Source organism: Planococcus citri, chromosome 3 (genome assembly GCF_950023065.1).
Source record: "Planococcus citri chromosome 3, ihPlaCitr1.1, whole genome shotgun sequence".
In the NCBI taxonomy this organism is placed as follows: domain Eukaryota; kingdom Metazoa; phylum Arthropoda; class Insecta; order Hemiptera; family Pseudococcidae; genus Planococcus; species Planococcus citri.
In genome coordinates this window covers 30433505-30455008 of record NC_088679.1, presented here as the reverse complement: position 1 = coordinate 30455008, position 21504 = coordinate 30433505, and the positions used below count along the sequence as shown (strand labels likewise).

Below are 21504 nucleotides of genomic sequence, written 5' to 3'. Positions count from 1 at the left end.
GAGAGATTCTGTGAATTATTAATTTTTTTTACTTATTTCAGAAATGGAAGCTCTTACATCACGAGGCAAGCACAACTTTGGATAATAGAGAAACCAAATTAGAAGAAGTGTCGAATATGATCGAAGTAGATTTACACCTTTTAGGAGCGACAGCGGTTGAAGATAAGCTGCAAGATAAGGTATGTTAATGTCGACGACATGTTTACTTGTCGCTATGACATTTGTCGTGTAGTTTTGAGTTCTTGTTTCGTTAATTAAGTACCTAACCTACGTATGTGGGACAATTTTGAGTAGGTACTTGACTGGACGAACGAACGATGTTGGCTCATTTCATCGCCCAGATCGATAATGACAGGGAAAGGGAATGAAACATATGTACATATCACATGTGTACAATGAAAAATTTCATTAGTGTTTATTCAGTTTTAAGATTTTTTTAAAGGAGCTCATAATTTTACTTGATACTTTGTTATCTCCTACGAACCTTGACATAATCCTCAATTTCGACGGTCCTTCTGCCTCCCCCCCCCTCGCTCTTGAAAATATGTAACTTACAAAAAAAAAAAAAAAAAAAGCAAAGAGAAAACCCCTTGTTTGAGCCCTGAAGTGTCAAACTCCGGATTTTAACTAGAGTTTGGTTTTAGTGATCAGGCTTTTAGCTACTCAAATTAATTTTTCGATGTCCGGGTATTCTGCTTGAAAATTTATATTAATTGCGAAAAATTGATTTTCCTATCTAGGGCTGAAAAGTACTACTTTTCCAACCTCGCGAGAATCGCTCGGATGTAAAAATAAGTACTTTCCATCCTCGTTCAGGAAAAATTACTTCACTAAACTCGGAGAAGTGAGGGGAACAACTCACACGAGTTCAAAATCACTTTTTCGGCCCTCGTTGTGTAATAAATACTATTTCTGCGGATTTTTGTGCTAGACAGTTCAAGAGTGAAAACTATGAAAACCAAATTTTTCAACTCCTCAAATAAAAATTTTATTATCATGGAAAGAATCGAAAATTTTCTAGATGTTCCTAATCAATGAAAATATGGTTTTTAGAATTCCTTATCAAATATGGAACTTACATCAATTTAGGGACGAGGGGTAAATTTTTCCAATATGCAATAAAATTTAACTAGCCAAAAAAAAAAAAAAAGGTCACTCTACGGCTTGTACTTACTCAGTGTTTTCCAAAAAAAAAGTAACTTTCAATAGATAATGAAAAATTTTTTTAAAATGAAAAAAATAATCAAAAAGGAAAAAACAAAACATTTTCGTGTCGAAAAAAATCACCAAAAAAAAAATAGAACTTTGAAACTATGCAATTGAATTTAATGTGAAAAAATTACGAAACAAAACATTCTAATTAGTAATAATTATACCTAATCTGATGATGTAACTGGATCGAATCTTTGGCAATTTTATCAAAAAACAGAAAATTTTTGGCGATAAAAATGAGATCATTTCCTAACGTCTTTATGGCAAAAAAAACGAGACTTTTTTTAGCTATTTTTGGCGAAAAAAGTAAAACTTTTTGAAACTTTTTGCAAAAATTTGTGGAATTTTTCACAAAAAAACTACAATTTTTATTATATTTTAGAAAGAAACATGACTTTTTGGTAAACTTTTTGATTTTTGAAAATTCCTCAAAATTTGAAAAATGAACCATATGCTTTAGCCATAGTGAGGTATCCTGATTGCGCAGATGAAGACGAAAGGAAAAAAGTGATGCTATGTTGGTGCTTTTTCCAAAATCTGAATTTTGGTCAGTTCAAATACGTAGCAGAAATTCTTTTCCAATTTCCCACCTCAAAAGACGGTGTGTCTAGAACTCTGGAATGAATTACATAATTCGTAATTTGAATAGGTCTATAGTTTCTAGGAAAAGTGATGGGAGAGGGAGGGAAAGATGGAAATGATCGGAGATGAAATTTATCGGTTTTAATTTCAGATTGTACGATTTTTGTTTGAATTTTGTTCCATTTCAATAATTCTGCAAATACAGGGTATCTAACAGGTAGTAAAAGTAGTGAAAAAGTAGTGATTTAAAAATGGGTAGTGGAAGTAGTGAAAAAGGTAGTGAAATTTTTAAAAATTCATTAATGTGTTCATTTTTGTATCGTTTTTTCTTTATAATTTTGATTGAAAATGAAAAATACTTTGTAGGTATAGAATTTTTCTTCCAATTTCAGTTTTTTTGAAAATTTTGTGAAAAATTTGACGTTGTTAATCAGGGTGTCCATTCTCCCGAAAAGTCTGGAAAAGTCGCGGAATTTGGTCGGTTTGGAAAAGTCAAGGGATTTTGTAAATTTTCATGAAAAATAATCTCTAGAATTTTGAAAAAAACGATCAATTGCAAATTTCGAATATGGGCCTGTGATGAAAGAAAAACATGATTTTTTACTTCTCGATACAAAATTTTCGAAGACTTTTGCCCTCGCTTGAGCATGTTCTGTTTTCTTTTTCAAAATCAACTTCCTTCAAAAAAAACATCATTCAAATTCTAAAATTTTAAAAACCAAAAAATACCTAAACTCGTTTTTAGGCATCTTGAAATAAATATTTTCAAAAGCTCTCGAATCAGTTTGAAGAGAAACTTTCGAAAAAAAATTATCCTACCTCCCTCCCAAAAACTTCTTCTATAGAAAATTGAAAAAAATGATCTGGAAAATCTGGAAAAGTCAGGGAAAATAACTTGCCAAAAATAATTGACACCCTGTTAATTTTTTTGTGCGTGAAGGGAGGAGGGGTTAAGTGGAGAGCTTTCTGAAAATTTGGTTGAAAAAAGTAGTGATTTTTTCAAAAAAATTCCGGTAGATACCATGAAGTTAAAAATTTTCTTGATGTTTAATAAGTTCTCGATGCTGTTGATTTTTTTCATCCGCTAAAATGATCGTATAATTTTCAATTTTTCATGATTTTTTCTATTTTTTTTTTGTGTGGTATTAATAATTTTGATGAATATCTTTCAGGTTCCCGAAACTATTGAAGCCCTTCTAAGAGCTGACATAAATGTTTGGGTGCTGACCGGTGATAAGCAAGAAACAGCCATCAACATCGGTTACTCTACTCGACTTATCGTTCAAGGAACGCCGTTAATTGTGTTAAACGAAACTAGTCTCGATGTAGGTGTTTTCACATTATTATTTTATTTTATTTTTTTAAAATTTTTTGTCCCTTTGCAATTATTTAATTCGAATTCATTTTTCAATAGACTCTAAGAAACTCGATCAATTACCACATTACTAGTCTCGGAGACGCTATTGGTAAACCGAGAAACCCTCTGGCGTTGATAATCGACGGAACAACTCTAAAATACGCTCTAGCTCCGGAGATACGGGCCGATTTCCTTTTATTATGTACTAGTTGTAAATCTGTGATTTGTTGCCGTGTATCTCCGATGCAAAAAGCTGAAGTAAGTCGCATACTGAAAAATTACCGATATTGGTTACCATATTTATTTTAATTGACGTATTAAAATTTCAGGTCGTCGAATTAGTTCGTGGTACTACGAAAGAAGTAACTTTAGCTATAGGTGATGGTGCCAATGACGTTGCGATGATTCAAAAAGCACACGTCGGTATTGGTATATCTGGAGTTGAAGGGTTACAAGCTGCCTGTGCTTCGGATTACTCTATCGCCCAAGTGAGTTGAAGATTTCTTTAAATCGAAATATTGTGAAAGAAAAAAACAGTTTGATTAAATTTTTTATTTATTATGTTTCAGTTTCATTACTTATTAAGATTGTTGTTCGTCCACGGAGCTTGGAATTACTCGCGAATGTGCAAATTGATACTGTATAGTTTTTATAAAAATATTTGCCTATATGTGATGGAACTCTGGTTCGCTATATATTCCGGTTGGTCAGGTCAAATTTTATTCGAAAGATGGACCATTGGATTGTATAATGTGGTACGTAACTCTATTAAAAACAACAAATATTCATTCAGATTTATCGTTAATTTAGTTAATCATTCGTGTTTCAGTTATTTACGGCTGCGCCTCCTCTAGCAATTGGTATATTTGATAAAGTATGCTCGGCAGAGACGATGCTAAAGCATCCGAAACTATATTCGCAAAATTCTAGTCAGTTCAGCGTTAAAATATTCTGGGTGTGGATAATTAACGCCTTGTTACATTCTGTGCTTTTATTCTGGATTCCAATGTTGGCTGTGTCACAAGACGTGATTTGGGCTCATGCTAGAGAAGGAGGATACCTCGTGATGGGCAATATGGTTTACACGGTCGGTATTTACTATATTGTCTTACTTGATCGAATATCGAATTAGAATATATTAATATTTTTTAATTTGTTTTTTTTTTTTACAGTACGTCGTTATGGCCGTTTGTTTGAAAGCTGGCTTGCATATTAATTCGTGGAATTTCATGACTCACGTGTCGATTTGGGGATCCGTTTTTTCGTGGTTTGTTGTCGTCGTGATTTACAGGTTCGTCTTTGTACACAATGAATGTACCGGATGCGTTTTTGTATGCAAACTATCGCGCTGATTTCGTGTATTTTGTTTGCAGTCATGTTTGGCCGACGTTCCCGATCGGTACCGTCATGTTAGGTATGGATAAAATGATATTCCTGTCGTTGGTATTCTGGCTCGGATTCATCCTCACACCGTTCTTTGTGATAGCTCTTGATTTAACAGTGATCGCGTAAGTTACATACACGAAATGAAGTAAAATAATTAATTTTGGTGTTAGAAGTTGACCAGGATTTTCTCACCTGTACTCAGAAGTTCAACCTCTGGGGCGAACTAACACCAAATGAACGATGAGAAATTATAAATAGGTACTCGATTATTCCCTAACGTTATTTTTTTCCATGTTTCAGAACACGACGAACGTTATTTAAGTCAATTACCGAAAGTGTACGTGAATTAGAAATCAAGAAAAACGACACCGGTAAAGTGTTGGGAGATAATAAGCATTCGTAAGATTTTAAATTTCTCAATAAACATTCTCTCTCGCGTGTATATACAAAATACGTACAAATACCTACCTATAAAATGGCAGCGATGTATACAAAGACAGACACATCACACCTTAGGTATTGCATTCTACCTATCGAATACAAAACGATGCATTTTATCGTACCTAACTGCTTTGTATACAAATTAACCATTGACGTTTTCATAAGTATATTCTTGGTGTAAGGATTTGCATGTTGGGGAGCTTGGATAAGAACTACGAAATGTACACTCGTCGATGTTACTTCGCGAGTTTTTTTTCCTCATTAGTTCGTGTTCTCTGTTGTGATTGTGATGCGAATGATGAACACCTTGGTTCGTTTATTTCATAGATTACTCTACTTATAATGAGGTGTTTTAAACAATGCAGGTAAAATGAAGTATAAATATCATGCACCGAAGTGATTTAATAATTATTATTTTTATCAAAGAAGTTTGTCTGCGTTTGATGCACCGATTATTCGTAAAAAGAAATGTAGTTACCAATTTAAAAAATTATGGAGTAATTTTTCTAAAAGCTTTTGCCTAAAATTGAAATTGTAAACAGCGGACTAGGTATCTCAATCTCTTCCTTATACTTCAATTACGTATTCTTCCTTTTCTATAATACTCGAAATCTTCCTTACAAGTCGTGATATCGTGACCGTTTTCCATACTCATAATTAAAGTTTCGGATCATCTTGCACTAAATTGTGTTTGAAAAAAACTAAAAAATCGTCATTGTACTGTACATAAATATTATACGATGTATTGTAAATAGCCAAATTAATTGTTATTTGCATCTGGCTTGGTTATTGCGTTTATTATTTAAAGTGAAGAAAAAAATTAATTCATGTGCATTGAAATAGACATTTTTGTTTTTAGTTTATCAGAACGAGCCCGGTTATTAAAAAACGTTAGAAATGTATTTACTTTTCGATCAGAAAATAGCCACGCTGCAGTAGAATTAGAAATGAGCCGTAAGTACACAAAATTTTTTCGACTATTTTTGTGTATGTAATCGTAGAAAAGTAAATTAATCGTTGAACATCTTCATAGATGGATTTGCTTTTTCACAAGAAGAAGGTGGCGTTGTTTCACAATCCGATGTTGTTCGATCTTACGATACGAAAAATAAGTAATAGGAAAATTTTTTCATTTTATTTCCCCACCTAAAAAATATTGAATTGTTTCATCATCGAAAAAGGTTCCATTTTTATAAATGGACGATTACTATAATTAATAAGGATTGCAATTTCACATAATTTTTAATCCGTCCTTGTGTGATAAAACATGAAAGATACAGTCTGATGAGCGACGACTAGATTAGAATTTTTTTACATCGATATTTTGTTAAAGTACAATGACGATTGCTGCAATTTATTTTACGTACGTATACTCTTTTAATACTGCGTGGACCAGAGAATTACAATATGTAAAGTATATAGTATCTCGAGTTACCAAATCACCATTTTATAATAATTTGATGAGCAAACGGTTTTTCCTCACTATGTATTTAAAGCGCACGTGTGCACTTTTGTTTTACGTTTGAAATGAAATGAAAAAAACTAAACTAATGGATACCGATTGGGTTCTAAATTCTCATGTTATGTTCACCTAGAAAAATTGTGATATTGAATTTTACACAGATTTCGTCGAATGTCTTTCTATTTCCCAAGCTCAATTTAAATTCTCGGGTAGTTTAAAAATTAATGCAAATTTTATAAACCATTGGGTTAGTTTTTTTTTTTTTTGGCTTCGTTTTATACTTGTACCTACTTTTTATAGTCGCGTTAAATAATTGCTTTTTTAAAGGCACTTATGCGCTGTATTTGTTCACTTTTTTATACGTTTTGTTTACTTATTATATATTGCAATAAAGTATTTTTGTATGTGTCAAGATGGTCCTAAAACTTGTCAATGAAGTGAAAAAATGAAATTTTTAATCGATACCTCTCTTTAACTTTTACTCGTACTTATAATCAAATTATATAATAATTATTTTAATTCCATGTACTGATATAATAATTTACAATTTAATTCGTTTATTCGTTCACATTTTCAAATGTACTGAGAAATTTTCAATTATGTATGTAGGTACTCGAATCTGCACTGATAAAAATTACTACAAAATTTTATACTCGTTCGTAATATGTACCTAGACCTATCTAGATAACTATTTTTATACCAAGTTTCATTATTGTGTGACAATATTGCATTTATTTTTACTATTTTTGGGGTGATTTGAAATACTAAACGAAACGTTTATGTAATTTTTTTTTATACTATTCGAATTTTTCGATGGTGAACTGAGCACTGGATTGAATTTTTTTTTCGCTTTTAAAATAGTGGGTATTAAATTTCTCGAAAGATAGATTTTTGAAGTGATCTCTTTTTAATCATCAATTAGGATTTCAGCTTCGGTTAGAAAGTTTCGAAATTCCATCGCCGAAGCTGGAATCATATGCTGTACGTTTAACAATGGAAAAAATGATAATTTTCATCGCAATTTAATACATAATTTTTTTGTATGTACTTTATTAATCATTTATTTGCAAAATTCTGCAACATTGAACAATTTTTATTATTGTGTATCGCTGTATTAATTTATTTTGTTGTGATGTTTTTTTTGTACAGCTTGTTTATGTATTGTATTTAAATCAAGATGCTTTTTAAGTTTTGAATAAAATTCTCGAATGTGTTTATATTATATTCATTTTCAATAAAAAAAAAAAAATAGGTACGAATAATAAGTCTAATCATCCAAAGATAAAAATTCAACGCTACCTTTGTATACCTTTGTTGAATAGGTATCAATAGGTGATATCTTTTGTGAATAAGTTGAATGATATCTCTAATCTCTTGACAATTATTCAAGCATTCGATTTCATCGATTCAACATTGTTATCGATGACTCATTTTACTCTTCTGTTCATTTTTCTCCGGATAATGCAACGATTGCCTTTATCCGAGCAGAATTAGTCAGCGAAATCACGAAGGTATCGTTTAACGGCGAATTTATTCTGATTTATTTGCTCCTCCAACCCAACAGCAACGTGATGGTAACTCGTTTATAATTATTAAATGGCGTATAAATGAGCGTCTCAATGGTAATATTATGTGAAAGATGTAACACGACAAAACACCTTCACTCATACAGGTTTTTAACAGGTGTCCTACATGCATTTTTTATGGGTTAGTCCGAACTTGATTTTTTTTTATTGCGAACGTTTCATTTCATGAGAGTTTAAGAGAATTATGCAGACTAGAATATCTTTGCTCCGAGACATCGGCGTATAAATAAATAAAAAACGAGACTAATTCTTGAAATTTTTTGCGACGAAAAAATTTTATTTCGATTTAATTTTTTTTTTCGTTCGTAATAATGCAGCATTGTTGCCAATTTTCTGGCTTGCGTTGTTGAGGCAGGTAAAAAAAAAAAGAGAAGAGATTTCAATCACAACATAAACATACTGCCTACCTGTTCGATAATTATTAAAATACCGAAGATATTACGCATCGAATTAACTGGAATATACGAATAAACGCGTGTAATGTGTAAAATATATGACATTTATGGTGAAATTGTGGTTGTGGCGGTGAAAAAATGTGTTCTATAAGGTGAGTGAACGTGATTTTAAAATCATGTGTTTGATAAGTGTGATAAAAATGTATGGAATATTTCGAATAACAAATTCGAGTGTTTTTCCTCGAAATTTTTCAACTGTAGAGTAGTTAGAATAAATGAATAATGGGTTTGTTATCGTGATATATGTCATATTTAATATTTCACGTTGGATTATTTTGGTTTTTATTTCAGATTCACCGATGCATTTAGAAAGCAAAAGTCACCATTCAACTGATATAATGTCAGAATGGTAAATAATGGCCATACGAGGCCAAGTGATCGCGAATCTCAAGAAAAGTCTTCTGTAATTTATGAAAATAGTCGCAGATTTAACCATTGGTCGCAAACTGTCAAGAAAGTAGTCATTAGAACGTTTGCAGATTGCGATAAGTGTATTGTAATTGGTGGCGGTTCCGATAATGGTGAATTTGTGTATATCGAACATGTGCGAAATGATCAGATCGCATATGTGAGTGATCGTGTATTCGAAAACGATGATGTTGTGTTGACCATCCAGGAGCAGAAAGTCTCAGGGTTCACGTATTTGGATGCTGTGAATTGGCTGAAACATTGTGCGAAAAGTTCAGCGTTGGTGGCTGTTGAATGTATTCCTAGAGGTGAGTTCGGATTTTCGGAAAGGATTATTGGAAAGCCAATTTTCACGTTGTAGATTTATTATGTAAAATATTTAAATTATTAATGATTTTGATACGTTTTGGAAGATTAATTTGGGGTACGTTGGTTGAAATTTACTCGAGAAAAGTTCAATTTCCTTGATATAAATTATCGTTCGTCAAAATCCGCTCATGATTTATTGATCTTGAGTCATTAAGAATTTGGACTTTCATCTCTGTAAGGCCAGATCAAATTTTATGATCCGGAGTCTAGATCTCGTCTCGTTCTCATAATCGAATCCCATTATTCATATTGAGTGTGAAGATTTGAAGAATAATGTTGAAGTGGAAGATATTCATTAATTTCAGTTCAATATCTTTTTGAAAACACATCATAAATGTAGCTTAAATTTTCTATATCACTTTAATGTAGCTTTGAAATTTTGAAGGTACAGATTTTTTCCATCATAAATAGGTGACTGGTGAACAGATTTCGGTGATTTTCGTGAATTCAAATTCGTACGAAATGAATATAAATGTAGTCGAGTTGAGAGTAACATTCGATAATTCAAATTGTATTATTTTCATTTCTGATTTCGGTGATTAAAAAAATCGGAAAAAATCAGAAACACGATTAAGATCATTAATCAAGTATAAAACCAAAGTTGTGTTTCAGTGTTTTTTTTCGGTTCGTTTTTTTTCCCGAAGTGAACCGAACACACCCGAAGTGTATGTACATTTTTTGCTGTCGTATTTTTGTTCGTTTTTACATTCGTTGCATAGTTGTTTATTTCTTGCACTCGTGGTTAATTTGTGTGTGTTGTGCAGATACTGAATTTCCGTTGGGGTAATTTTTACGTTAAAATTACAATATCCTTTATTTCCTTTGTTTTATAATTAATCCGAATATCGTTGTACGTGCGTTTGACATTTTTCGTGCTTGTGTTTGGCGTGTTTTGTAAGTATGTTTTTCGTTTTACGTGTCCTAAGATTGAATACGTATGTTACGACAGTATACTAAATTATGGGAATTTTCCACAAAATTGTCCAGTATTGTCTTTCTCTTTTCAATGCACCCAGCTGTGCAGGAAGTCCTTTTCGTGGTATTTATTTGTATCGAAGTGTATTGAAATGGATGACGAGTAAAAGGAGTGATACTTTCTATACTACACCTGATGATAAGATCAGTTAAATAGGTTATGCGTTATAATTTTACATCAATTAGACAAAACAATGTAAATTATAATTAACTCTAAAAGAATACAATCGTTATGTAAATATCGACGTATATACGATATGTGTTCGTAAAAATGCAACCGTGTCATTTTCGTTTTTTTGTTTCATTCGCAGGCTACTTATCGTTGGGTTTAGCAGATTTCCTGAATCATCGTTTTCGAAAAGGTTCGCTTGATCATGAATTACAGAATACGATTCGCGATAACTTGTACATACGGACGGTCCCAGTCACAACCAGACCTCCGAAGGAGTTCGAAATAAATGGAATAGATTACGTATTCCTGACTATCAACGAGTTCAATAAGTTGAAATTGAACGGCACATTGTTAGAAAGCGGAATTTACGAAGGTTAATTGATATAAATTGAATTCTATAGCGTAAGTTGCAAAAAACTAATTACGAATTTTTGTTCCAATTTAAGGTAATTATTATGGTACACCTAAACCTTTGAGGAATAATTATCTGGCTGTGAATGATAAACCGTCGTTTGAAAATGTAACCGAGTCGTATTTACCTGGTATTCATCCGAGTTCCGAAGGTAAACGTAAACGTAACCGGTCGAATGTTGAAGCTATGGCTGCTAAGGATTTAGATCATAGTTCTATTATCAGTAACGGACTTAATTCCAAAGGTATGTTTGTCGTCTTATGCGTATTTATTTTCTTATTTGCGATAATATTCTACTCCCATGTGTTATTTCTCTCATATAGATCATTACTCAGATAACATGCAGAGGAAAAATCCTCCCAATTATTATTACGAAAATTCTCTCAAATACTCAGATCAACTCGACGAAGACGAGCTTGGCCCTTTACCACCCAAATGGGAAAAAGCGTACACAGAAAATGGAGAAGTTTACTTCATCGAGTAAGTATACAAGTTCACCTGCTATCTACCTATGTGCCACCCGCATGTTATGTAAAAATGAACCTTGATTTTAATTCTTTGTTTATTTTAATGCAGTCATAACTCCAGTACGTCTCATTGGCTGGATCCGCGATTATCTCGTATACAGAAGAAATCTTTGGAAGATTGTAGCGAAGATGAGTTACCTTTTGGATGGGAAAGGATAGACGATCCTTTATATGGGACTTACTACATTGATCACGTTAATAGACAAACTCAATACGAGAATCCAGTCATTCAAGCTAAATACGGTAGGGGATCCTCGTGTAAGTGTTTATACGCATCTGTACCCGTATTATGTCAACAATTAACGTAATTTCGATACTTGTTGCAGCTAACTCTTGCAATAATATGAATAATTGCTCAAACTTGAGCGAGAAGAATAACAGGAGCGATAATTACAGTCACGATAATGCATACAATAGTTACATGAATAATTCTAAATACAACGATGGTATGTGTACCAATCTGCGTGTTTGTGTTTCGAATTCCGGAATCAATTTCTCGCCAATTTACGTATTGTTTCGTTTGTAGGAATATCGGAGAACGCATTTTTTACTGCAAATCCGGATGAATTGGTCGGTGAAAGGATACATTCCACTTTGGTCAAGTCATACAAAGGATTAGGGTTCACCATTATCGGAGGAGACGATAATAAAGAATTTTTACAAATTAAATCAATTGTTACGAATGGCCCAGCGTGGTACGAAGGCAAATTACAAACAGGTAACGAAGATCAAAATTTATTCGCGTTATTTATGATCTCTGTTTATGTAGCTAATATTTTGATTCTGTTTTTCACTAGGCGATGTACTGGTCTATGTGAATAATAAATGTGTACTGGGGTACACCCATCATGATATGGTAACTGTGTTCCAATCAATAGCTCCTGGTGAAACGGTTGAAATAGAAGTATGCCGAGGGTATCCGTTGCCGTTCGATCCAAACGATCCGAATACAAAAGTTGTAACTACTATGGCTGTTTCAAATAATGGTAGTCAACTCTCTGAAAAAAAAAAATAATTATCACCAAAACGTGAACTCTGTATTAACTTTTTTTTCAATCATTACAGACAATAATCCAAATTTAGGCTCATTCGTCGACCAAGACGCCTATCTCAAACGACACATACTGGACGCAGATTCTAACGATGCTACCAATAGTTCGGTTAAATCACTGCCCGACTTGTACTTACCAGAGAAAGCACTCCACGTACCACGACCAACCAGCACAGATTTAATACTACAAGACGATGATAAACCTGAAATATTAACCATGTCGATCGTTAAAGGCTCCGAAGGATTCGGTTTCACGATAGCCGACAGTGCATATGGACAAAAGGTATTTATTCTTTCGACTACTCATTCATTCGACTCCACTTTCTCTAATCCTCCCGCTCATTTCCAGGTTAAAAAGATCATAGACAAGCAACGCTGTGAAAATCTTCAAGAAGGCGATATATTAGCCGAAATAAATAACATAAGCGTTCGCAAAATGTGCCATAGTGACGTTGTCCAAGTACTGAAAGATTGCACTAGTAATAAAGCAGCCACCATATCGGTAGAAAGAATGAATTTCTCCAAGAACAAACTACGTAATAAAAAAGACGACCTTAAAATGGCCATGTATCGAACGAAAACTCCAACGGAGAATTGCCCGTTGCTGATGGAGGCTCAGAATGGTCAAAAATTACCCGATTGTTCGAATAACAATATGAAACGTGCAGCTGAAATGTACGGTATGGAGAATTACAACATGCAAGCGTGCTATTCGCGTAGTCAAAGTCCAGGAAACGAATTAGACCAGAATGATTCGTGGAATAGGAAAAGATCGCCCGAGATGTATAAACACGCCGAGAATAATTATATGTCAATGGTGTCTCGTAATAATAATTATTACGCCGGCAGCAACGATTACGGTATTAATAGTCGAAGTTCTTCCGATGTAAACGATAATTATTTCTATTCCTTGGCTAACAATCAGCGTAAAGAGAGCACCAGCTTCGAACACGAACAACCGTTGTCCACCAATGGAGACGCCAGGTGGGTTTCGATTTTCTTCGAAAAAATTTCATCGACGAGTAAACACGAAAGAAAAAATAAAATCGACGTTTTGTTTGATTTTTAGATTGTATAGAAGAGATATACCCGGAGCTGTGAAAATGTACGGTCAAGATAGTGATTATTACGAAACAGTGGTGACAATAGAAAGACAAGAAACGGGATTTGGTTTTCGTATTGTTGGCGGTACTGAAGAAGGATCGCAGGTTAATAAATCGCGAATCGATCGAGTATCTTTCATATTGTAAAGGATTCAGAAGTAAAATGAGGCATTTTTTTAGGTATCCATCGGTCATATTGTCGAGGGTGGAGCTGCCGAAGTCGATGGACGTTTGAGATCCGGGGATGAAATTATGTCCGTTGATAACCAATCTGTAATGAATAGCTCGCATCATCATGTCGTTCAATTAATGGGTAAAGCGGCGGCTAGTGGTAGAGTTACGTTGGGAATCAGAAGAAGAATCCCATCCAAGAATCATAGTAAGCTTACACTTTGAAAATTGATGGAAATGTATGTAAAGTTTTGAGAACTGCGGATGTTTAAATTAGTGTTCTCTTTTTTTGAAATAGCTAATGCCATGATGAGACCGGAAATAAGATATCCTTACGATGTAACGGTTACGAGAAGAGAAAACGAAGGATTTGGATTTGTGATTATATCTTCCTTGAACAAAGCCGGATCTGCCATAGGTAATATTTTCAATCTTTTTGAAATACGATTGAAAATTCTAAAGTTTTTGCTTCAGAATTTCTGAACATCACTTTTTCAAGAAAAAACTGTTGGTACCCCTTGGCATAAAAGATGAAAAAAAATTAATGAAAAATGTTCCTTCATGCTTTACAATAAAAAAATCTTCCCTGATTCCGCAACATTGGCCCCTCTGCATAAAGCTCCATAGAGTTGAGAGATGAGAATTAAACAAAATGGAATACATTTTTCCCAAGTTTCATATTTTTCTGTTCAAAACTACTCTCAATTTTTTTTAATTTTTTTGTAATTTTTCCTAAATTTTGGGGACTTGGCACGGATGAATCAGCATTTTTTTAGAGGGGGCTGGAAAGGGTATTTTCTTGAAAAAAGGGGTTATTCAGAACGTTAGAATTATTCTAATACATGAATTGAGAATTTTCAGCAATTTGATTTTTTTAAAAACCGTCCATTTCAACTTTATTCAACTTGGGGGGGGGGGACTTGAATTCTCCATTTTTTTTGAAAACACTCAACTACCATCCTAATAATTACTAGACAAAATTTCAGCTGTATTGACGTTTTTGTTTTTTCAATTGAAACTATGAAAACTTAGTGGTAAAAATCATAAGACTTTTTGAACCTCCCCCCTCCTCTAGTCAAAGCTGACCGATCCTTGGAAAGTATCATGGTTAAAGTTTTGGAATTCGGCACACATTTTTTTTTTTTTTAATTATAATTATTAATTTTTTTTTTAAATTAATTTTTATTACTTATTAAAAATTATAAATTAGTTTTTATTAAAATTAAATTTAAAAATATTATTTATTTTCCGTTAAATATATACCATTTTTTTGCCAGAAACTCGTAAGAGTTATAAAAATTACAGAGTCCGTTCAAAGAATTTTTGAAAATTCCAAAAAAGTTCAACAATTTCTGGAATATTATCAGTTTTACAGAAATTTGATAATTTTAAGATCTCAACATTTTTTTGAAGAGAATTTAAAAAAATTGTCTGTTTTCAAAGAATTTAATAATTGTTTTGAAATACATATGTACAATTGCAACAAGTTCAATTTCAAATTTCAGAAAGCCTAAGTATACTGATTTTGAAAAATCTGGCTGGATTTGAGCCCCTTTCTTTCCTCATTTTTCAATTTGTTCAAAGTCTCGTATTTCAAGAATATTCTATGTTTTTTCTAATTTATGCCTTTTTTTTCTTACAGGACGAATTATTGAAGGTAGTCCTGCTGAAAGGTCTGGCCTGCTTCACGTTGGTGACCATATATTGGCGGTTAATGGAATCAACATTATGAATTTGCATCATGGTGATATTGTTAATTTGATCAAGGACTCCGGTTACAGCGTTACTTTAACTATCGGAATGCCAATAGGTAAATAAATGAAAACTTGATGAAATTTCCCTCTTATTGAAGCAATCACACTCGAAAAAATCTCCAAACTATGTGTACTAATTGATTACGTAATAATTATCATTAATTTTCTAGATGAACCCGCTGGTAGTATAGTTTCAAATTCCACGTCTCATAGGGTGAGTGAATCTAGCTTCATTATTATTGCATGTATTTTGAAAAAAGAAAAAACAATTTTTTCTAATCCAACTTACTTGAACGTTGCAGGATGATTTGTACGATGGCCAGTATCACGTTATCGAGATCAGCAGAGGATCGCGAGGTTTTGGATTCAGCATCCGAGGAGGCCGAGAATTCCAAAATATGGCTTTATACGTTTTACAAATCGCCGAAAATGGCCCCGCAGCTCTGGATGGCCGATTAAAGGTAAACTCGGCAATAATTCAATTCGTATAATTCTCTGAAGATGTTCGTTCTAATTTCAACGTTCCCTTTCGTTTCACCTAGGTCGGAGACAGATTAGTCGAAATAAACGGTATCAACACGAAGAACATGACGCATGCTCAAGCCATTGAAATAATCCGCAACGGAGGTCCCACCGTCATGTTACTAGTTCAACGCGGAGGTAAAGTACCCTCATTACCATCCGAAGGTAACCTATCCTGATTCTGTATTCTGACGGGTGTAAAGCCAAATTCATCGCAAGCTAATTATTCTCATTGTACTTTTTCTTCACAGAATCACCTACTCAACATCGTAACGCTATGATGTGCTCGCCTAGCGAACCTCGACCAGTAGGTATGATGAACGGTCGCTCAGAAAGCTGGGATACTCAGTTATCCTCCAGTTGATAACTAACCCTCAGCCAAGGCGAAAACCACCTGTAACACCGAAGCGCACATTAACGCTGCACCGAACAATATTCTTTAACCATTGATCTCTTCACTGTTTTGTCCCCACTTGCCGTCGTCCTCCTGCCGCTGGTCGGCTAGTCGAGAATGTTTCAAACAGCAATTCTACCCTCCCCCACCCCCTTCCCCGGCCCTATGTACATTTTTGTATGTATTTTTCAATAATGAGATTCGTCGTCGTCGTCGGCTTGAAAACAATGTGTTCGTTGATACGAGTTACGAGCTGATCGTACGCGTGTATGTGTGAATGTGTGTGTTCATTTAGTAAACTAAGATGCGTAAGATGTGTTCAATGTTTCGTACGTAGGTACTAGGTACGCGTCAGCTTGCGATATTTTGGTCCAGAATGAGAGATTATTAGTGAAGTGAATTTTTTACAGTATTATTTTTCTTATTCGTATTTTACGTCATGTATGTTTGTATTGTTAAGTGAGATTTTTTTATCGAAACGGTTTAGTGTGAGTTGAATAGCAATAATGTTGTAAATCGTGTGATCGTGGTTTTTAAAAACACCGCAGAATAGATCGATACCGTTTCCAGTAAACATATGTGTGTGATATGTTGATTCGAGTAATAAGGATCGATTACGATCCCAATTCCAATATACCTAAATGGTGTTTCATTTTTCCCCAACTTTATTCCAGTCGTGTTTTCTTCCAGATGATTATTTTTTCTGTCGTTCTCGTTACCGGAATTACTCGAATTTTCCGCACACATCGTATTTTAAATTACGTATTATATTTTATATTTATTATTTATGTATTATCAGCTTTGCCAGTCATAATTGTACGTTTGATCGTTTTATTATTGTTTTAATGTACGATATTTTATTAATTTTTAAGCATTTATTTAAACAAGTGTTACGTATTTATTCATTTTCTCTCTCTATTTATTGATATTTTATTTGAAAATATTATGTATTATACGGGGGTTCGAAGGTTTTGCATGCTGCGTATCTAGACTGTTATTTTTTTCGTCATGCTTACCTGTTATTATAAGTAGTTTTTTCCCTTCTTCTTAGTTCACCTTATAGTGACAGTATTTATCTAAGTATTATTTTATATGATTTTATTTTTCTCTCTTTTTTTGTTACTCTTTATTTTAAGGAGAGAGCAGAGGATATCAGTAAGGCTGAAAATGGATACAGAAATGTGTATTTTTAAGTCCCCTCTCGCAACTTTCATCGTTTCACGTTGATTTTACAAGCACGTCATCGTATTTACATATTTTGTACAATTATCTCTGAGGTGAAAAATACGTAGAAAGTTTCCTTCGAATATGTAAGGCCTTCGGTTAGATTAATTTATTGGCTTTTTCGAGTGGAATCAAATGAAATTTGAACAGAGTAGTTTTTTTTATATTCTTCGTATCTTGTATTTAAATGATGATTTGCATTTATTATAGTTTTTACAATATTTCACTCGAATACCATATTTGCTTTGAAGGCCCTTATTCGAATGACACTTTCTTTTGTTTTGTGTTTTTTTTTTAGTTTGTCAACAATTTTTTGATCATTTTCTCTTTTTATTCATTCGTTATACTTTCTAGCTGGAAAATTTTATGGAGGATCATGTGGAAAAAATGCTTATCAACGAAATAATCGATTTTTTTTTGAAATTCTGATACTTAAAGACCGTCTCTTGCTATATATTTTGTAAAAAAAAAAAAACTATCAATTGAAAGTAGAGATAGTGATATCGATTCGATATGTTGCAGCTTGAATGCAATTTTTCCGGCCTTAGGATCAGTTCTGTAAATTTTTCAAAGGCCTATTTTCATCTCGCGTATTTTCCTTTCAAAAATTATAATTTTTTATATTCGAATGATTGGAATATTTTCAATACTCAGTTTCATCTCTGGTCAGTATCTCGTCGTCTTATTCACGTACCCCTTCCCAGTACCCATCCTCAAACACTTGTGAAAAATACTCACTCGCTCAACTTTTCGAGATGAGATGATTGATCATAGATGAAAACAAATGCACTATTTTTTTGTGAAATATAGAGATGAAAAAAATCTGATTCGAGAAACCCGTAGATTCGGCCGGAAGAAAATAAACTCATTTATTATCACGTGATATTACAAATCATCGATGCAGGGTAACTTTTTTTTTACGTAGAATGCACGTCTAAATATTATTTTCTATGTATATGTTACGGTAAATAAGATTGTTATTAATGAATAATGTATCCTTGCCAAAGTAAATTATATACGAAATTGTTTTAACAAAATGAAAGAAAATAATTTTATTTCAATTTGCTTTTCACGATCAATAATTAACTGAGGTGAACAAAACATGTCAAATGATTAAAAAAATCAAAAAACTTTTAAAATTAAATCACTTTCAACGAAATAAAATCCGCAAAGTAACCTCTTAAAATTCGCCGGTAGGTATACTATCTGCGATGATTCCGGTAACCTCGATCTTCGTAATGATTAGACCTTCTAGAATCACGTTGATCGTATCGTTTATGATCGTTTCGAGAATAAGGAGACTGTCGATCGTAAGAACTGCGAGACTTGTTACGATCCGCGTAATCTGAACTAGTAGAACCAGCGTTATGTTTCGAATGATTGTAACGATCGTTACCTCGATACGATTTCTGAGATCCTTCGTGGAATCGTCTTCTGGTTTGATCTTCGTAACCGTATTCGGAGTTGTTGGTGTCTTGGGACTGATCGTTATTTTGATTATCATTTCTAGCGGAGTTTTCAGGATGTCTTCTCGAGTAGCAATTTGAACGATTCGGTGTCTGGTTTGAATTCGAGTTCGAGGCATTATCGTTGTAATTATTTCGCCGATTCTGTTCGTAATTCTTACGAGATACCGGTTGACTGTAAGGGCTTTTGAACGTGTCTAATTCGGCAGGAGAAAACTGCTGATTGGTCTCCGGAGCCGAACCCCATCTACGAATCGGTACACTGGGATCGTAATTATCGCCGAAGGATTGATTCGGTGGAGGTACGTTGAAGACATTTGGAGGCGGAATAAAATTTGGAGGTGGGTTGAAATGATTTGGAAAAGGGAATGGCATGAGAGAAGGATCGAAAAGGTTAACAGGAGGAGGGAAGTTTTGAGGTCGACCTCGAGCGTGGTGAGTTGGAGTCATAGAGTCAGGATTGTAAAACGGATTGTGTTGTTTGACTATCTCGGCAAACGCTGCTTCTTGCTGTTGTAACTCGATACTTTCCTGCTCCTGTTTCTCGTGTATTTGCTTGATATCGTTTTGATCGAACATTTCGAGAGGCCGGCCGCGTAATCTAACATCCTTGAAGATCTCTTTGGCTGTTGGAACCGCTTCGGGGAATTCATAAATGATGAAACAACTTCGGCCTGATCTGGATATCGAAACATCTTCTACAGGACCAGCCTACGAGAATAAAATCGGTATTAGGCTAGTGTAGTTTCGTAGACTTTGATGTGAAATTTTCCGGTGTTCGGGTGAGAATTTCGTATTCTAGAATACGAGTTTGAATCAACGGTGTGATAATATAATAATTATATTTACGTACTATGCAAAATAGTTCAACGAGAACATCTTCGGAAATTCCTCCAGGGATGTTTGCACACATTAGAATACAACTTGGATCCATTTTATTGCTGGTGTTACTGGATGGTCGACATGAATATATTAACGAAATAGGGGTAGAAACTTGAAATTTACCTTTGATTACATGTTAACAATGAAAATTTTCAATTATTTTAACAAAAAAACTCAAAGAAACTTTATCAGAAAACACGAACAACAAACAACTTTCCAGTGGCTGGCGGACTGGCGCTCTAGGTTGTTAGGCATTGGCCTAGTGTTTTTTCCCAAGTAAAGTAGTTTTAAAAATTCTCGCTAGGGTCGACACGTCAGTTTTAGAAATCAATGAACTGAATCAGTAATCACCAGGCTGTGGCGCTAGTGCATACTGGAAGGTTGTAGTTATTTCCAAATAAATTCAATTCCGAGATGTTCTATGTTCACAGCACATACGGAACCAGGGATGTTCCTTGACATGTCAAATAACTTTTTTGACATTACATGTCAAATAACTGTCAAATAACTATAAGTGTCAAATAATATGTAAAATTACATTTGAGAATGTAAAATAATTCAGCCAATCACAGACAAGGAAAATTCACTGATAACAACTGATAACTCAGTAATTTTTCAGCTTAAGAATGAATTATGAATGATTATGAGTCAAAATTCGTTTCAAAATGGAAAAATTTTAAATAAATTACCACCAGTAAGGCTGCAAAGAGTAACACTTTCATTTCATCTCATGAAATAACGTTTAAAACACAAAATCACAGTTGAGTCAATGAAAATTTATTCATTAATATCATTATTCGGATTTGTTTTCACAATCATTGCTCTCTCAACAGTACCCTTTGATCTCATCTCATTCCTTTTCACATTTATTTTCACAAAACTTTCAAATCTAATTATACTCAAATTTCAAATCAACGCAAATGAGTTAAATCAAACTCAGTTCAGTTCAACATCCAACATCAAAGAAACAGAAACTTCAATCAAAATCAAATAAGTACTTGTTAATTGGCTTGTGAGAATTCGATTTTGAGCATTTTTGTAGTTTTTTTACATTTTTTTAGTTATTTGACATGTGTCAAACAATTCGCATTATTTGACAATGTAAAATTACGTTATTTTACACAGTTATTTTACAGTAAAATAACTTGAGTTATTTGACGGAACATCCCTGTACGGAACACGACCCTGAAGAATCATGCAATATTCGTTCTTTTTGTTCGAACAAGTGATTCGGCTGATCGGCTCGTAATGTTTACTTTAGTTTTCATATAGACCATATTCGAACGATATTGTCCATATCTTGAAAACGTAAACAATCGGTAAATTTCGAGCCGTTGTCGCTTATTATCAGTAAATTTTGGGGCAAATATCCGGAAAAAAGTATTAGTTTTCGCTTTTTTTCTCGCGAGTAGATGAATTTTAAATTAAAATACCGAAAAACTGAAGTATTTTCGACCGAGAATTCATTTTTTCTGGTTAGTTTTTTAAAATTTTACATATTCATGGAGAATTCTTTAAAAAGTGCCACTTATACGTGATATTTGCCCCAAAATTGAAGAAAAAGGTACTGATAAGGACCAAATCCGCCATGTT

General features: G+C 33.6%; 3 protein-coding genes across 11 annotated transcripts in view; 2 read left to right on the top strand and 1 right to left on the bottom strand.

Moving 5' to 3' along the window:
• ATP8A (ATPase phospholipid transporting 8A1) overlaps window positions 1-7657 on the top strand; it is a 36389-nt gene extending 28732 nt beyond the window's left edge. For 6 of the 7 annotated variants that reach the window (XM_065359224.1, XM_065359223.1, XM_065359220.1 and 3 more), the window contains 11 exons: window positions 42-179; window positions 2967-3119; window positions 3209-3409; window positions 3481-3639; window positions 3721-3906; window positions 3981-4238; window positions 4324-4442; window positions 4525-4659; window positions 4838-4936; window positions 5838-5932; window positions 6012-7657. In XM_065359224.1, the coding sequence (XP_065215296.1) occupies window positions 42-179; window positions 2967-3119; window positions 3209-3409; window positions 3481-3639; window positions 3721-3906; window positions 3981-4238; window positions 4324-4442; window positions 4525-4659; window positions 4838-4936; window positions 5838-5932; window positions 6012-6094 (1626 nt within the window). In that variant the 3' untranslated portion in view covers window positions 6095-7657. Of the gene's footprint in view, window positions 1-41; window positions 180-2966; window positions 3120-3208; window positions 3410-3480; window positions 3640-3720; window positions 3907-3980; window positions 4239-4323; window positions 4443-4524; window positions 4660-4837; window positions 5054-5837; window positions 5933-6011 lie in introns of all 7 variants that reach the window. The other variant, XR_010558038.1, reaches the window with a different exon arrangement.
• A 741-nt stretch (window positions 7658-8398) lies between these two features.
• Magi (magi) lies at window positions 8399-17437 on the top strand. Of its 3 annotated transcripts, none has more exons than XM_065358970.1 (19): window positions 8399-8573; window positions 8773-9197; window positions 10545-10778; window positions 10852-11061; window positions 11141-11297; window positions 11394-11602; window positions 11671-11790; window positions 11871-12062; window positions 12142-12330; window positions 12410-12678; window positions 12745-13379; window positions 13465-13603; window positions 13679-13877; window positions 13968-14087; window positions 15312-15479; window positions 15594-15637; window positions 15726-15884; window positions 15966-16083; window positions 16197-17437. In XM_065358970.1, exons 2-19 carry the CDS (start codon window positions 8828-8830, stop codon window positions 16307-16309), a joined length of 3645 nt encoding a protein of 1214 aa, XP_065215042.1. In that variant the 5' UTR covers window positions 8399-8573; window positions 8773-8827; the 3' UTR covers window positions 16310-17437. The 3 variants fall into 3 exon arrangements, with proteins under 3 accessions (XP_065215042.1, XP_065215040.1, XP_065215039.1); XM_065358968.1 differs by having other exon boundaries at window positions 8400-8573; window positions 11394-11587; window positions 15966-16110; XM_065358967.1 differs by having other exon boundaries at window positions 8400-8573; window positions 15966-16110.
• A 970-nt stretch (window positions 17438-18407) lies between these two features.
• On the bottom strand, window positions 18408-20152 carry LOC135841785 (uncharacterized protein DDB_G0292186-like). The gene is made up of 2 exons (XM_065358971.1): window positions 19883-20152; window positions 18408-19740 (listed from the first exon to the last, which is right to left on the bottom strand). Exons 1-2 carry the CDS (start codon window positions 19961-19963, stop codon window positions 18766-18768), a joined length of 1056 nt encoding a protein of 351 aa, XP_065215043.1. The 5' UTR covers window positions 19964-20152; the 3' UTR covers window positions 18408-18765.
• Between the last annotated feature and the right edge of the window lie 1352 nt (window positions 20153-21504).

What these genes read in the sequence shown, in the direction of transcription:
- Magi (XM_065358967.1), top strand. Translation starts at nt 8,828, where the DNA reads ATGGTAAATAATGGCCATACGAGGCCAAGTGATCGCGAATCTCAAGAA. An exon ending in TAACGGACTTAATTCCAAAG is followed by an intron (nt 11,062 to 11,140) that starts GTATGTTTGTCG and finishes TCTCTCATATAG; the next exon opens with ATCATTACTCAGATAACATG. An exon ending in CAAATTCCACGTCTCATAGG is followed by an intron (nt 15,638 to 15,725) that starts GTGAGTGAATCT and finishes TGAACGTTGCAG; the next exon opens with GATGATTTGTACGATGGCCA.
- LOC135841785 (XM_065358971.1), bottom strand. Translation starts at nt 19,963, where the DNA reads ATGGATCCAAGTTGTATTCTAATGTGTGCAAACATCCCTGGAGGAATT. An exon ending in TCGTTGAACTATTTTGCATA is followed by an intron (nt 19,741 to 19,882) that starts GTACGTAAATAT and finishes TTATTCTCGTAG; the next exon opens with GCTGGTCCTGTAGAAGATGT.